This window comes from Haliotis cracherodii, unplaced genomic scaffold, assembly GCF_022045235.1.
Source record: "Haliotis cracherodii isolate W230 unplaced genomic scaffold, xgHalCrac1.p SCAF_9, whole genome shotgun sequence".
Taxonomy (NCBI): Eukaryota; Metazoa; Mollusca; class Gastropoda; order Lepetellida; family Haliotidae; genus Haliotis; species Haliotis cracherodii.
In genome coordinates, this window is record NW_027266343.1 from 20,821,793 (window position 1) to 20,835,952 (window position 14,160).

The following is a 14,160-nucleotide window of genomic DNA, read 5'->3' on the forward strand; positions in this document are numbered from 1 at the left end:
TAGAAGTGGCTGTTGCTAAGATTCTTTCTCTATGCAACATGATTCAGTGTATATATGAACTTGATGTCACTTACGTACATATGCACGTATATTGTTGAACAACTTTGAATATGATTACATCTATGATTGTCCCAAACTTGTAGAGGGAGAGTCAGTGTTGGGTCTGTGCTCAGTCTGCCCATCCCAGTAAATTGGTGTACCTGGCCTGATAGAGATGGACCGACATGCAGAACCTCGTCCTGCCACCCACCATGATGTGTGTGTGTGTGTGTGTGTGTGTGTGTTATTATTCTTATACTTATGACAAGCATGGGTTGCTGAGGACCTGTTCTACCCCTTCATGTAATCACATGGTGTGTCCAGTTGTGAGCTGAGGCACAGCAGAAACCTATGTGTCAAGAAATATATCATGTATTCCATATTCAACTTCTCCAAGAAATATGGTTGTTTTCTTGAAATACTCCATAATGTACATGCATGATGCACTCAATCTAAACTGTGGGGCAAAAGAAAATATACAAATAACCATGAAAAAGAATTCTTTGAGTGTCAGTACAGTTCATTCTTGAATATGATATCACTTACTTATGATATTTTCAATTGAAAAACATATGATAAAATCAACTGAGAGTTATAGTTGCTTTCGCTCCTCAGTTTATAAGCTGGATTAGTCTGTTCAAAATAATTTGCAATTGTGATGAACATGATAACATGGTCATAAGAAATATGCCCCCCTTAATTAATTGATTAAGTCATTACTGCTATGTTATTAAACCTCTACTTGTTCAGGATACATCAAGAACTTCTCATCATATCTGTACAAATGTCCATGGACTTTAAAATACATGATCTGTACTCACCAAGAGTGTTGTAAGAGATGGTAGAATCGTTCCAATATAGCTGGTGATTAATGTACTGTTATAGATCACCTTGTCTGTCTTCTTCCGGAGCTTGAATTTGAAGAACAGACAACCCTAAAATTGTGAAAAATCCAAACATCAAAATGAACACTTACCGGTACATAAGGATGTTATCATGATGACGTAGCAATATCCCTAAATACATATGTTGTTTAAATAATAAATGGAGAGGATTTCAATTATTATTGATTTGCCCAAAACTTGAATATTAATTTAAAAGATTAAAATATACATCTACAAAATAAAATAAAGAAAAACCAAGCTACTTGTAATTATAAATATTTATCTACCAGAAGCATAGTAAGTGTCTGGCACTGTCATCCATCTTAGGAAGAGAACAGAGCATTCTCCGCCACAGGGACACACCTGTACTTAGTAACAAACTAACTACCCAAACCACAAAATGTCATGCCAGAAACAAAAAAATCCATATTCACAAATTTATTTGTATTAAAACTGTAAACAATATTTCGATAAGGTTTGGCTAAAACATAGAAGATGCGCTGCATGTACAATTATCTGCTGTAACACACAAGTCTTCATCTTCACTATTTTCTATTTCACAGAGAAGCATAGAGTCTAAAACATTAGTTGATACGAGTTATTAAAACCAGGTAAACAATATCTATAACTTTGCCAGATCCTTGCCAAATTATACAGCATGGAGTATTATGAGATAAACAAATAAAAGATTCATAGCAATAACTTGATCTTCTTTCATTTTTTAAATACTGACTCAAAAATGTACATAGATTATGAAGTACAAATTTCATAAATAAAAGCGACAAAACCCTTTCCATATTCAATAGAAATCTCTGCTAAAAGCTCTTTGAGAACATATTTTTCAACAAGACAGTGTGATTGCTCTAGTCATATACCATGTATATTCACTATCCTACATACATGGACAAATTTAATACATATTTTGATTTATGGATTATTTAAACAAATATGCAGAAGGGTCAATAATTTGTTTAATATTCAGCTAAAGAGCATGAACAATTCAGGATGCTATCTTCAAAATGTTTTCTCATATTTGCCCTCAAATATCCGCTCGAGTTCTGAAGAATTTATTTAACTACTTTCAGACTATTAATTAGAGTTTGATGACATTTGAATCCCAGTTTTATGTTTTAGAGTGTCAATGAGAATGACATGCTATTTCATTCCAATTTTATTTACTTGCAGGAAATAATAACAGGTGAATTCTTTGAAATAAAATTGATAGTATATTGTACATATTCTTTCTAAAATATGTTAATGAATTTAACCTAAATGTCAGACATATTCCTTCTATCCAGATCTATAATGGTGAAACTTGCACATTTATCAGGTAGACTTTGTGTAAGTGTGCGGCAATGTGTGGGCAGGAGGGGAGACGCCAATACCACAAGGTAGAGGACTGGAATATAGGACAAGTGGGGTCAAGGGGGACCAAATGTAGCACACAAAAAACTATTATTTACATAAATTTATGAAAGATGATATTAATATCAATATTGGTATAAGAAAAAGTACACAAAATCAGGTGGCATGATTTTCTGAGTAACAATTGAGTCAACATGTCAATAAAAATATTCAGTTTTAAAGCTATTGATGTTTTAAAATCTTATATTTTACCAAGTAATCCGTCGAGAAAAGGAATTCGAAACTTAAATATCACAGATTATGGTTGAATATTGAATGGAACCAACTACAATTGATTCGTGTCTTTCAGCAAGACATGTCAGCATGAGTCACATTCCCATATTGCTTGTACTTCAGTATTAGTTATAGGGTTTCTGTGCGATTCCAGTATAACCTAAATGTAGGTATTAGCTATATATAGACAGGATTACATCGCATCTGACATAATGAACAAGTGAGCAACAAAAAGTGTGGACACATGGATAACTGATTGGATTGATAGAGGAATGAATTAAAATAGAATGAAATAAGATAGTAAGCCTAATGATTGAACCTTCATCCAACTGGCAAATGAAATAAATCTGATATTTGATAACCATTATTATTTCACAATTTGTGACTGCTCCTTTCTTCAAGGGTGTCTTGTTCCCCCCCAATATAGATGTGTGATGCGGCGTGGCTGCCGAGCTGCATCACATGGTCAGGGTTTGTAGGTTAATTGGAGATGTGTTATGTATACTTATATCTTTCTCATCGTTTTTCTTCCATAGAAAGCATATCTGGGGAAGGGGAGTGTACTGCTATCAATCACTATAGTGACAGGTCACAGTTCTGGGAATATATAACATGCATGGTGCAAAAAGTAACAGTTTGTTAAAGTTAAATCCCTTTTCACATAGAAATGTACTCATGTGCCAAACTCTGGAACAACTACTTCCTTGTCCTGTGATGTACACCTAATAGATTATCAAAAACCTAACTCTCCAAATGAGAAAAGAAGTGTGTTAGTGTGCATTCTATTGAACAAGACACACTTATCATATGCTGTGCCAAATTCACACTTTATAGATTAACATATAGTCCCTAAAATGAAGTTATGTATAAGGTTATATAAATTATGGGAAACTGGTTTAATTCTCTGTGTTGTTTCTGAACAGATGTCACAGCATAAGAACTTCAGCCGTGGACATTATGATTGCAGCAGTGAAGGAACACAGAAAACCAAGGGGTTTCATGGCTAGTCATGTGTTGAGCTTCAAGGGTATTGTGGCTGCTTGTACTAGTCTGGACTAATGTCAGTGTTATAGAGCTAGACCACTGATATACCATGCTGCAGCTTAACATCATACCCCACAGTATACGGACTCTGAGCTGACCAGTGCTTGTTTTAGCTCCTTCATGCTGAGCGGCAGGCTGGGTACCAACAAGTACCATCTTTCAGCGGCTTTTGGTGTGACGCAGCCAGAGATAGAACCCCCGATCTTCCGCTCTCACAGCGGTCACTCTACCACTTGACCATTGAGGCAGTCCAGTTCAGTTAATAACTCTACTTACCTAATCTTCGCAAAAGTTAACATCAACTAACCTACTCACATTACTAATCTAGCAGCTGACTTAAACTGAAATATAGTACCTTCATCTCCTCAGCCAGGTCTTGAAAATGCCAGTCACTGCTATTGATGTCATTAAAAATCAAAAACAATCCTAGCTGTCCACACAAAAAGGTAGAACCATCAAGACTACACAGAACATTTTAATTCATTTTCTAGTTCTAGGTAAGTTTTGGTTCTGTCTGCGGACAATTGATGGATTAATTACATTCTAAAATGATCTTCATGCCTAAATGTCATTTCTTACTAATTCTTGTTTGAAGAACTGACAATAACTTAAGTGACAGTTAACACCAGTGCCCCAATATCGGGATATAACGATCAATCTAAATATCAGTGATTGACACATGATCGCATCATTTTAATGTATAAACAAAGGAGAAAATAAATATTTGTTGTATATCTTCTCCTGTGGTGAGATTTAAAAAAAAATCATTCAGAATTAAAAAACACAAGAATATGAGTTTCAATTTGAGACTGGAAAGCTGGTACCAGTTCATTTCACTAATGACAAATGTTTCAAGAATTGAATACATTATTAACCTGCTGATTACCTGCCATCAAAATTAAATATTTCTTATCAATAAAAACACTAAACACAAAAATCCTTCCATATCTTTATTACCAGGTATTTAGAGTGATGTGATAATTGTTTGTGTTTGATGATGAAAATATTGTGGGGCAGGCCTCCAGCAGTTGCCAATGACTTTCCATCAATAATTCACTCGGCCAAACACTATCTGTTATTTATTTCATACGCTGTTAGAATGTAGGCGGACTCACATGCTCTTGCACAATCTCAGGTGTGTGATATCATATCAGCTTCTTCAGCACAATCAGCTGCTAGACTTGATTCAGACAAACAAATATTGCGGTTGTCAAACACTTAAAGGATATTCAGTGCCCACCTTGTCCAAATGTCAATCGTTTTCTGGTCGTGAAATAAGACAAATATGTTTTTTGACAAGAAGAGCCAAATATGAATTATTATGTATTTACCTACCTGTATCAGTCTTAGAACAAGAAACAGCTGAGGCTTGCTGAACGTATTAATTGTATATTTTCAAATATATGAAGCATTTCAACACTCAACACATAACAGACTTAAACAACAAATAATCCCCTTTTCTTTCCTGCAGTACTTCTCTGGCATTTGGGGGTTGGAGGGATCAAATACTAGTATAGGATTCCCCCTGAATTGTGATGATGTTCCTGTCACTATCACAGCCCCAGCCCCGGCCCCAGCCCCAGCCATAGCCCCAACTTCTTTATTACAATTCAGAGCGATGTTTCAGTGTAGGTTCTAACACTGTCATAAAGCAAGTGACAACGTCGCTCTTAATTGTAATAAAGAAGTTGTTCATCAATAAATGTCTTATCCTGACTTAGTACTCCAACTTCTAAATGCCTAATAAAGAATTGTAATATTGTTGTAAGCAACACTTAACTCACTCACTCCTAATTGTAAATCATGACTTTTTATAACAGCCATATTGAAGAAGTTCATATTATAAACAATAATTTGTAGAAAAAAACATATTGGAACTGGCATGAAAATGCTGTCCTTGTTTCTGGGTGTTGCTGATTGAGAGTTGTAGATTGGTCATGCTGTCATGCTGTCATGCCACACTCCATCTGACATCTCATGACACTATACTCAGGGTAGACGTCATTGCCATCCATCCATCAATCAGTGGAAAAGATATATATATCAAAACATAAATAAATGTAATAAATTGTAAGAACAAGGACTCAATTGTAAAGCCTTTCACAGTTAAATATGTTAAACCCAATCTATCAAATGAAAATATACTTTTCTGTAAAAGAAAATGACAAGTTCATATTAAGTGTGTATGTTACACAGTGAGCAACACAACAGAATAGCTGTTTTCAAGAATTCATGGCAAAATGCCTTCATTCCTTTTAGGTTTTATTAAACTAATCCATTTGTATGGCACTTTTCCAAGCTGAATATCATGCACAGAGAAATATTACCCCGATGAATGGTTTTGTTTGTTTGTTGTTTAACGCCGCACTCAGCAATATTGAAGCTATATGGCAGTGGTCTGTAAATATTTGAGTCTGGACCAGACAATCCAGTGATTGACATCATGAGTATCGATCCACGCAATTGGGAGCTAGTCAGCGAGCCTGACCTCCCGATCCCGTTAGTCGCCTCTTACAATATGCATAGTCGCCTTTTCAGGCAAGCATGGGTTGCTGAAGACCTATTCTAACCCCGATCTTCACGGGTCCCCGGTGAATGGATCAGTATGTACAAGATGTTCATTCTCAGCAACCTGGGGAGTATGCAACCCAAACTAATTGTGTCCTCCTGTGATGCCCTACATATACAACATATACCTACATTTCTTAATCTCCTCCTGTGATGCCCTACACGTACAACATATACCTACATTTCTTAATCTCCTCCTGTGATGCCCTACATATACAACATATACCTACATTTCTTAATCTCCTCCTGTGATGCCCTACACGTACAACATATACCTACATTTCTTAATCTCCTCCTGTGATGCCCTACATATACAACATATACCTACATTTCTTAATCTCCTCCTGTGATGCCCTACATATACAACATATACCTACATTTCTTAATCTCCTCCTGTGATGCCCTACATATACAACATATACCTACATTTCTTAATCTCCTCCTGTGATGCCCTACATATACAACATATACCTACATTTCTTAATCTCCTCCTGTGATGCCCTACACATACAACATATACCTACATTTCTTAATCTCCTCCTGTGATGCCCTACATATACAACATATACCTACATTTCTTAATCTCCTCCTGTGATGCCCTACATATACAACATATACCTACATTTCTTAATCTCCTCCTGTGATGCCCTACATATACAACATATACCTACATTTCTTAATCTCCTCCTGTGATGCCCTACACGTACAACATATACCTACATTTCTTAATCTCCTCCTGTGATGCCCTACATATACAACATATACCTACATTTCTTAATCTCCTCCTGTGATGCCCTACACATACAACATATACCTACATTTCTTAATCTCCTCCTGTGATGCCCTACATATACAACATATACCTACATTTCTTAATCTCCTCCTGTGATGCCCTACATATACAACATATACCTACATTTCTTAATCTCCTCCTGTGATGCCCTACATATACAACATATACCTACATTTCTTAATCTCCTCCTGTGATGCCCTACACGTACAACATATACCTACATTTCTTAATCTCCTCCTGTGAAACGTCCGAGACCTGCTTCACTTCGGGCTTTCCTCCCACATTAAGCTGACACGCCGTGATATAACTGGAATAATGTTAAAAGCGGCGTTAAACCCAACTCACTCACTCACTCAAAACTCATGCATCAAGTTAAAATTTTAAACCAGATAAAACACATGCTTTGTGTTACAATAGAAATGCCTCTGTTAATGATTATTTCAAGTTGAAATTTAGTAACAAAGTAATGTAATTTGCCTTAGAATATTTGATAAAATTCAAAGGTAAATCTGATGGTGATAAAACTTACAAAGTAAGGAATATGTTTTTAATTCATCTTCTAAAACATGGCTGATATTTCAGTATGGGTTAAAAGATTTAATATTTTTATTTTTATAAAATCTTTTAAACAGTGCTGATATAATGATTCAACATCTAAGAGATGAAACAATGTCAATATTGGTTATAATATATCCCCATAATAAACCACCACTATATTCACTGTCTTCATGTGCAAATTGAATAAGAGGATAGTCAGTGGAGTAACTATACATCTGTTCTCCCAGTCACGTGATGGTTAATTACTGGCCGGTTAATCAATGAGAAAGGTTTGCATTATCTGACGATTGCTCAAGTGACTGTTATCTACAACCTGGAACACTCATTGTCCTCCTACTCATACACTTGGTTACTACTGATATTGAAGTTCAAAACAAGTATAGGAATTGCAGAAAAAAAAATTTATGACATGCATCTAAGATAGTAAACATATATCAATAGTTTCCTCACCTTTGAAGCAAAGAATATTTGTTGGTTATTTTGTAAATTTCTATTAAAGGAGAAACTCCTTTTAAATCATGAATAATATTTACACAAAATAAACTACATCCTGACATAAAGACAGCAAGTCAAGAAGGACAATACATTTGATTAAACTGATGAAGTATAAAGAAAATTTAAATTTAATGTAATTAAACATATATAACCAATCAAAGAAGTATATATGTATTATGTATATATGTATACTGATATAAAATATGACCAGGTAGGTAATTCATGAAACGTTCATAGCTCCACACTAAGAATGTTATTTTACATTTGCATTATCCGTTTGTGTTTAAAAAATACAGACCAAAATGACAATTATTACTGAAGTGTTGTCGAACACCACCGCCCCCGTATGTTTTGTGCCATATGTCTCTCAGTTTACTAATCAGGAATTGTCATGTTCATATGTGGGATTTTTCTCTCCATTTCTACTCTCTCAAATGAAATACCGACCAGGACTGATTCGTCGGTAACATGTATGTTGTTGACCAGATTTCTATCTCTCGTGCCTCCCACCTACTGCCTGCCCTCACAAACTCTTGCGAAATCCAGTTAATTACAAGTTATTTTGAAACGTGACAGTTGAGATTTGCTTAACTTTCATATGAATTGTAAGTCAATGTCGGAGTAGTAAAATTCCATCGATATTATATTACTTAAACAATTGCGGCGGGGTTTTCGCGACGACGCTAATCACCCAGAAACAATTGACAGTCGGAATGTTTGAAAGTGATACAATTTGTCTGAGCTACGGAGCCCAGTGTAGAGTCCATTGTTTAGTTGGGTAACAAACAGCAACTCAAACAACATGTCAGAATGAATGACAAAGCGCTAGGCCTAAGCCACACAGACCCGATCGGCCTTGAAGCTCTCTTTCTATCTTGCCAAACCACCTCAAAATAGATTCTGAACCCTCTGAATACTATCTCTGGCCTGTCGGCCGATTCATTGTTCGTTAACATCCGTTGGTTTTCGTACGTGGCGAAATCTTCCATTTTTAGCGTCCGTGGTCCACGATTCTTGCCGAAGTGATCGGAAGACTAACATCCATATATGGTCAGATTATTTCCTATTGCCTGTGACGTCGGTCTCCACATAATTGTGGTATTCACACTTCGGTTACGTACGGCATGCTTTGTGTCCCATATATGGAAGTTTCCGAGCCGGGGTGATAAAGGTCATGCCGCATTGGAGGCTCATGAATAATTCATAGTTTTACTATGTTTGCGATTTTCTCGGCCATTTCAAAATGACATGCGTCGGGTTTGGTCTTATTTTGTAGATATTATACCCCTCTTTAAAATGGCCGTTTCAGAATTTGCATTTACTCGTTCGATATGCTTCAATTCCGCGTGACCTACTTGTGAGCCGGCGATAATTGATTGTAAAGGTTATCACTTATTTATGCCTACGTCACATGACGTCAATGGAGCTCGACAGCAGATTGGCTGAACCTGCAGGGCCTATGCCATATATGGTCATTACGCTCCGGTCGAGTTTCATTCATAAAAGCAAGACGTTCATTCATAAGTTCATACTCAGTCTGTCGATGGTAGGAAGAACACCGTGTGATACGCAGGAGTATTTACTACCACAACACACACAGTGGTAGCCACACAAACACTGTGGACGCTTTTAATCGGAAGTGAATACTGTTGACTGTCTTCGCAATGATTATGGACAGTCTAGATACCTTAACAAGAGTGGCTCTCGCCGACATGTGTGGGGATTTAGTGACAGGATTATCATATGATTCTCCGTCAGAGGCGACGGTTATAATGGGAAGAACTGCTTCAGAATCAGTGGATGATTCTTTAAACACACCCGTAACAACATGTTCGGAAACGACTTTCCAGTTTGGTACGGATACATTGGAACCTCCACCGATCACCGCTACTGGTAGGTTCCATTCATATTGTACGGCGATCAGCTGTTCCACCTGTCTCCTATGCCTGGTGATGACGGGGTCAGCTGCGCTGCACCATCCACTTGCTTGATTTTAATTCACTTCTGAACATGACATTGCTTAATATAGTCCCTTAACTTACTTGACATCGCTATGTTTCATTTGGTTCGGTTGTCATTTGGAAAATAACATTGGAATATAGCGTGGGAAATATAGAGCGGGCTGCGTCCATATTGAGTGAGCTAATTATAGTTCTACTCATTCATATGCAGCCACAGGCCAGCATTACGCATGTCACAAACCATTATCATAATTATGTATGAATGATCCAGACTTGGATTTTGATTAATAATTCGGCGTGATTATTGATTTTCATTAAGTATGGACGCCGGTCCTACCGAAATACACGCGAATCTGTTTGTGTGTACAGTCGCCTACGCAAGTTGGGGGCGTGGCTTAATTCAAGTGTCACAACTGCCGGCTACGTCAGTGCTCTTACGTTCATTCACTCGGTCCGCGCGCTTTTGAGATTGCTCACTCCACATGATGATTTTGCACGGTACAGTTTTTGTAAATAGGAAATTTTTAAATGAACTTTTTTCGATATAGTGAACGTTTTAAGACAAGCGTGGGTGGACATATTTGTATTTACTTAGATCAGGTTTTCGTTTCTGTTGCTGAAGCATGAACCTTACATTTGTATTGTGATCTGTTTGACCATATGGTATTCATTGGACTCATGTTTTTTTTAATTATGAATTATATGTATTTCAGGAAAATAAATATTTTTTAGTATTTTAAACAAATATTTATGAATTGATTTTTTGTATTTTCAGCCAATATCCTCGCCTCCATCAACATCCCCGAAGCTGGCAAGGGGGATAGCCTATTCCCTACACGTACCCAGGGCTCCCAGAGCGGCAATGTGACGACACATACCATCTCCTACAAGGGGACGCTAGTCACGACTGCCGTCACGCCGGCCTCCACCGTGTCCGATACCAACCCAACGAACTTCGCCTCCATCCTCACCCCACTGTCACCCCTCATCACCATCCTCTCTCAGGCCACCCAGAACCCGGGACAGGGTTTCCGAAACTACCCCACTAACTTCGGTGACTTCGCCACCTTCACTAGCCAGGCGCCGATCAGCTTCGGGTTCAAGTCTCCAGCAGCCTCCCCGGTTCCCGCTCAGTCGCCACAAGCTCACAGTGACGCCTGTTCCATGGGGCAGCCAGACCAGGGCGATCACTTCTCAACTGGGTTCGGATCCCCAATGACCCCCCACTCCACACAGTCCACCCCAGAGCCTCAGATTCCAACTGTGTCCGATGCTTTCTCCAGGAGCGATGACAGCATCAGCTATTCGTCACCTCCTCCACCACCGCCGTATTCACAGTCGCTACCCATGTCTCTGGAGCAAGAGCTGCCAGGTTTGGCCATGAAGCAGTCTCCCTGTTACACCTCGTGTAGCCAGGTGCAGCCCAATCAGACACAGCAATGCGACCAGACATCTCTCATAAACTTTGCACCCAACAACTTGCCAGAAACTGTGTTACAAATGCAATTCTCGGACTTGAGCAAAGCTCAAACAATCACAGGGGACCTGAAGTGGTCTATATCATCAACGAATACTGCGTCCCAGTCTCAGCTGCCTGATTTTCCCGCCCTTCAGATCGGGGCTCCCCAACAAACTGTACAAAGCGTGTCAAATGTACCCATGCAGCCCTTCCATGTCCCAGGGACAATCAAGTCAGAACCAGGTACATCCACTATTGATGAACGCTTTTTGCTGTCGTCTGCTGGTATGGACTTTGTTACTGCGTCTTCTACTGCTGACGTCAAGCCTTCAGTCAGTTCTATAACCTCCACACTTAACCAGCCCTATCAACAGGGCACCCTCAAACTTTTACCTGTTAAACCTAGAAAGTACCCAAATCGCCCCAGCAAAACACCTCCCCATGAACGACCATACCCCTGTCCAGTTGACAATTGTGATAGGCGGTTTTCAAGAAGTGATGAACTAACACGGCACATCCGTATTCACACAGGACAGAAACCTTTTCAGTGTAAAATATGTCTGCGGAGTTTCAGCCGCAGTGACCACCTGACCACCCATGTTCGGACACACACTGGCGAAAAGCCCTTCTCCTGTGATGTCTGCGGTCGTAAGTTCGCCAGAAGTGATGAAAAGAAAAGGCATGCAAAAGTGCATTTGAAACAACGCATTAAGAAAGAGGCTAAAATGCTGGCAGCCAACGCCCCCCTCCCTACAACTCAAGCGACGACCTTGTCAGGTGCTATGGTAGACTCTATATTAGACTCAAGCAGTGTTAGCGGGTCTAACACAATGTGCTCTTTACCCCTCGTCGTGACGACGGCGTCGCTGTGAGAAGCCCCTTCAAAGATGGTGCTACGCAATTGTACTGGTTTATGAACATTGAAACCGTTGTTGAATCTGACTTAATATGAAACAATGAGGGCCTACAGAGGTAATTTCTGCCCCTCAATTTGTTGAGTCGGACTGGTCCGGTTCCCGTTGAGCGTTGTCTTCTCTTCGGCCTCTTTATCTGCCGGTGAAGTTTGTTACGGTCTGTGACTGTGTGTTCTTAAATTGTGAAGTATTTTATCCATTGTGCCATTACTGTATTCAATTTGTTTCTCAGGTTAAGAGGAACTTCACTGTTATCGTAACTCACATTTCATTTGTTTTTTTTCATTTTACCCGAGCGCTTTGATCAGTCTTCGCAGGCAGCAGCTGTAAGTTGTTTTTGCATCATAACGGTTAACCCTGTTATGTGTTCAAGGGTTACATTGATAGCATTTATCTGTGTCCATGTTATGTGTACTACATCAAAATTATCCAAATACATTAAATTCTTTATCTATTTTTCTATATTGTTATGACTGAAGTAATGTTGTTACTCTTTGCTTAAGTCAGTGATCAAAATGTCTCTTGATTTTCGTTGATAGTTTTAAGTGCTCCCACTTTTGTTATAACATCACAAGTACCGGTTCTGTTTGATTTTGTTGTTGTGTACATATTGAATTCTAACTGAATCGCTTTCCAACGTGATATGTGTTACGTCAGCCTTCTTTTACTAAATGAATATAGAGTACTATATTTTGACATTGAAAATTATTTTCTTTATGTTGTTCAACAAACTACTGATGTAAATGAATTGACTCCCACGCGCATATGTGTCAGATAAGGGAAGAAACTGTTATAACAACTTGCATGATCTTGAAATCCATATAATTATGTGCTATATACTATGGCATAGTGCATTTAGACCAATCCAGATTGCCAATTTTACCATTGTGACAAAAGAGTCCTACACCCTAGTGGTGACAGTTGGGGCGAAGAGGAGTTCATTCATTTTCATAAATACAATGCTACACCGTTCTTGCTGGTTGAGAGTACAGATGTATGGCACAGTGCCAAAGAATGATTGTTGACTGGCATATTAAAATGCGGTTGTCGTGAAAAGAAACCTATCTCTTTGTCTTTTTTCTTCATCTTGGTTGTTACAAGTTGGCAATACCGGAACAGAGTTATCTTCTCTTGATGTCGGTATGTAATGGCGGCCCGCCAGTGGAATGCTACTAAGCGGAAGAGCATGTCGTCTTTGGATTCTTAGCGTTAGTCAGAGCAACTATATACGAACCATGTCATGTGGTTGGAGAGAACACACCATTGTTGTTTAGATGTCTTGATATCAGACATCTAGAAAACAATGGATTTTACTGGAACCACTGCTACATTATTGAGTTAACAAAAAATAAAAACCCTAAACACACTGCATTTTCACGCTGTGCATATCTACCACAGGGTCTGGGAATAGGAATAACTAAGAAACTCAATTTAATTAAATATCAAACAATGTTTCATTTTCAACAAAACAAGATTTCCATGTCCCCGTCACAGGCACTGAACTTGTCAGATGTTGTCAGAACACAAATATGCTGTCTTCATACAATATGTATCAGAACTCGACAGAGCTGACTCCCTGCCAGTATACTACCTAGTGAAATGTCATACTTCCAGGAACAACTCAGTCTGATGTAGCGTCTGTGTACAACAGGCACATGAACCACATAGAAACACCGACGTAGTGTCTGAATACTACACACATCTGAACAGCACCCTATACAAGAACACCGACGTAGTGTCTGAATACTACACACACCTGAACAGCACCCTATACAAGAACACCGGTGTTGTGTCTGAATACTACACA

General features: G+C 38.6%; 1 protein-coding gene across 2 annotated transcripts in view; it reads left to right on the forward strand.

Moving 5' to 3' along the window:
• The window catches only part of LOC139452648 (E3 SUMO-protein ligase EGR2-like), a 63,155-nt gene extending 49,742 nt beyond the window's left edge, over positions 1–13,413 (forward strand). The window contains exons 1-2 of one of the 2 annotated variants that reach the window (XM_071234185.1): positions 9,565–9,912; positions 10,756–13,413. In XM_071234185.1, the coding sequence (XP_071090286.1) occupies positions 9,684–9,912; positions 10,756–12,311 (1,785 nt within the window). In that variant the 5' untranslated portion in view covers positions 9,565–9,683 and the 3' untranslated portion in view covers positions 12,312–13,413. Of the gene's footprint in view, positions 1–9,564; positions 9,913–10,755 lie in introns of those variants that run through there. The other variant, XM_071234186.1, reaches the window with a different exon arrangement.
• Positions 13,414–14,160: the final 747 nt, after the last annotated feature.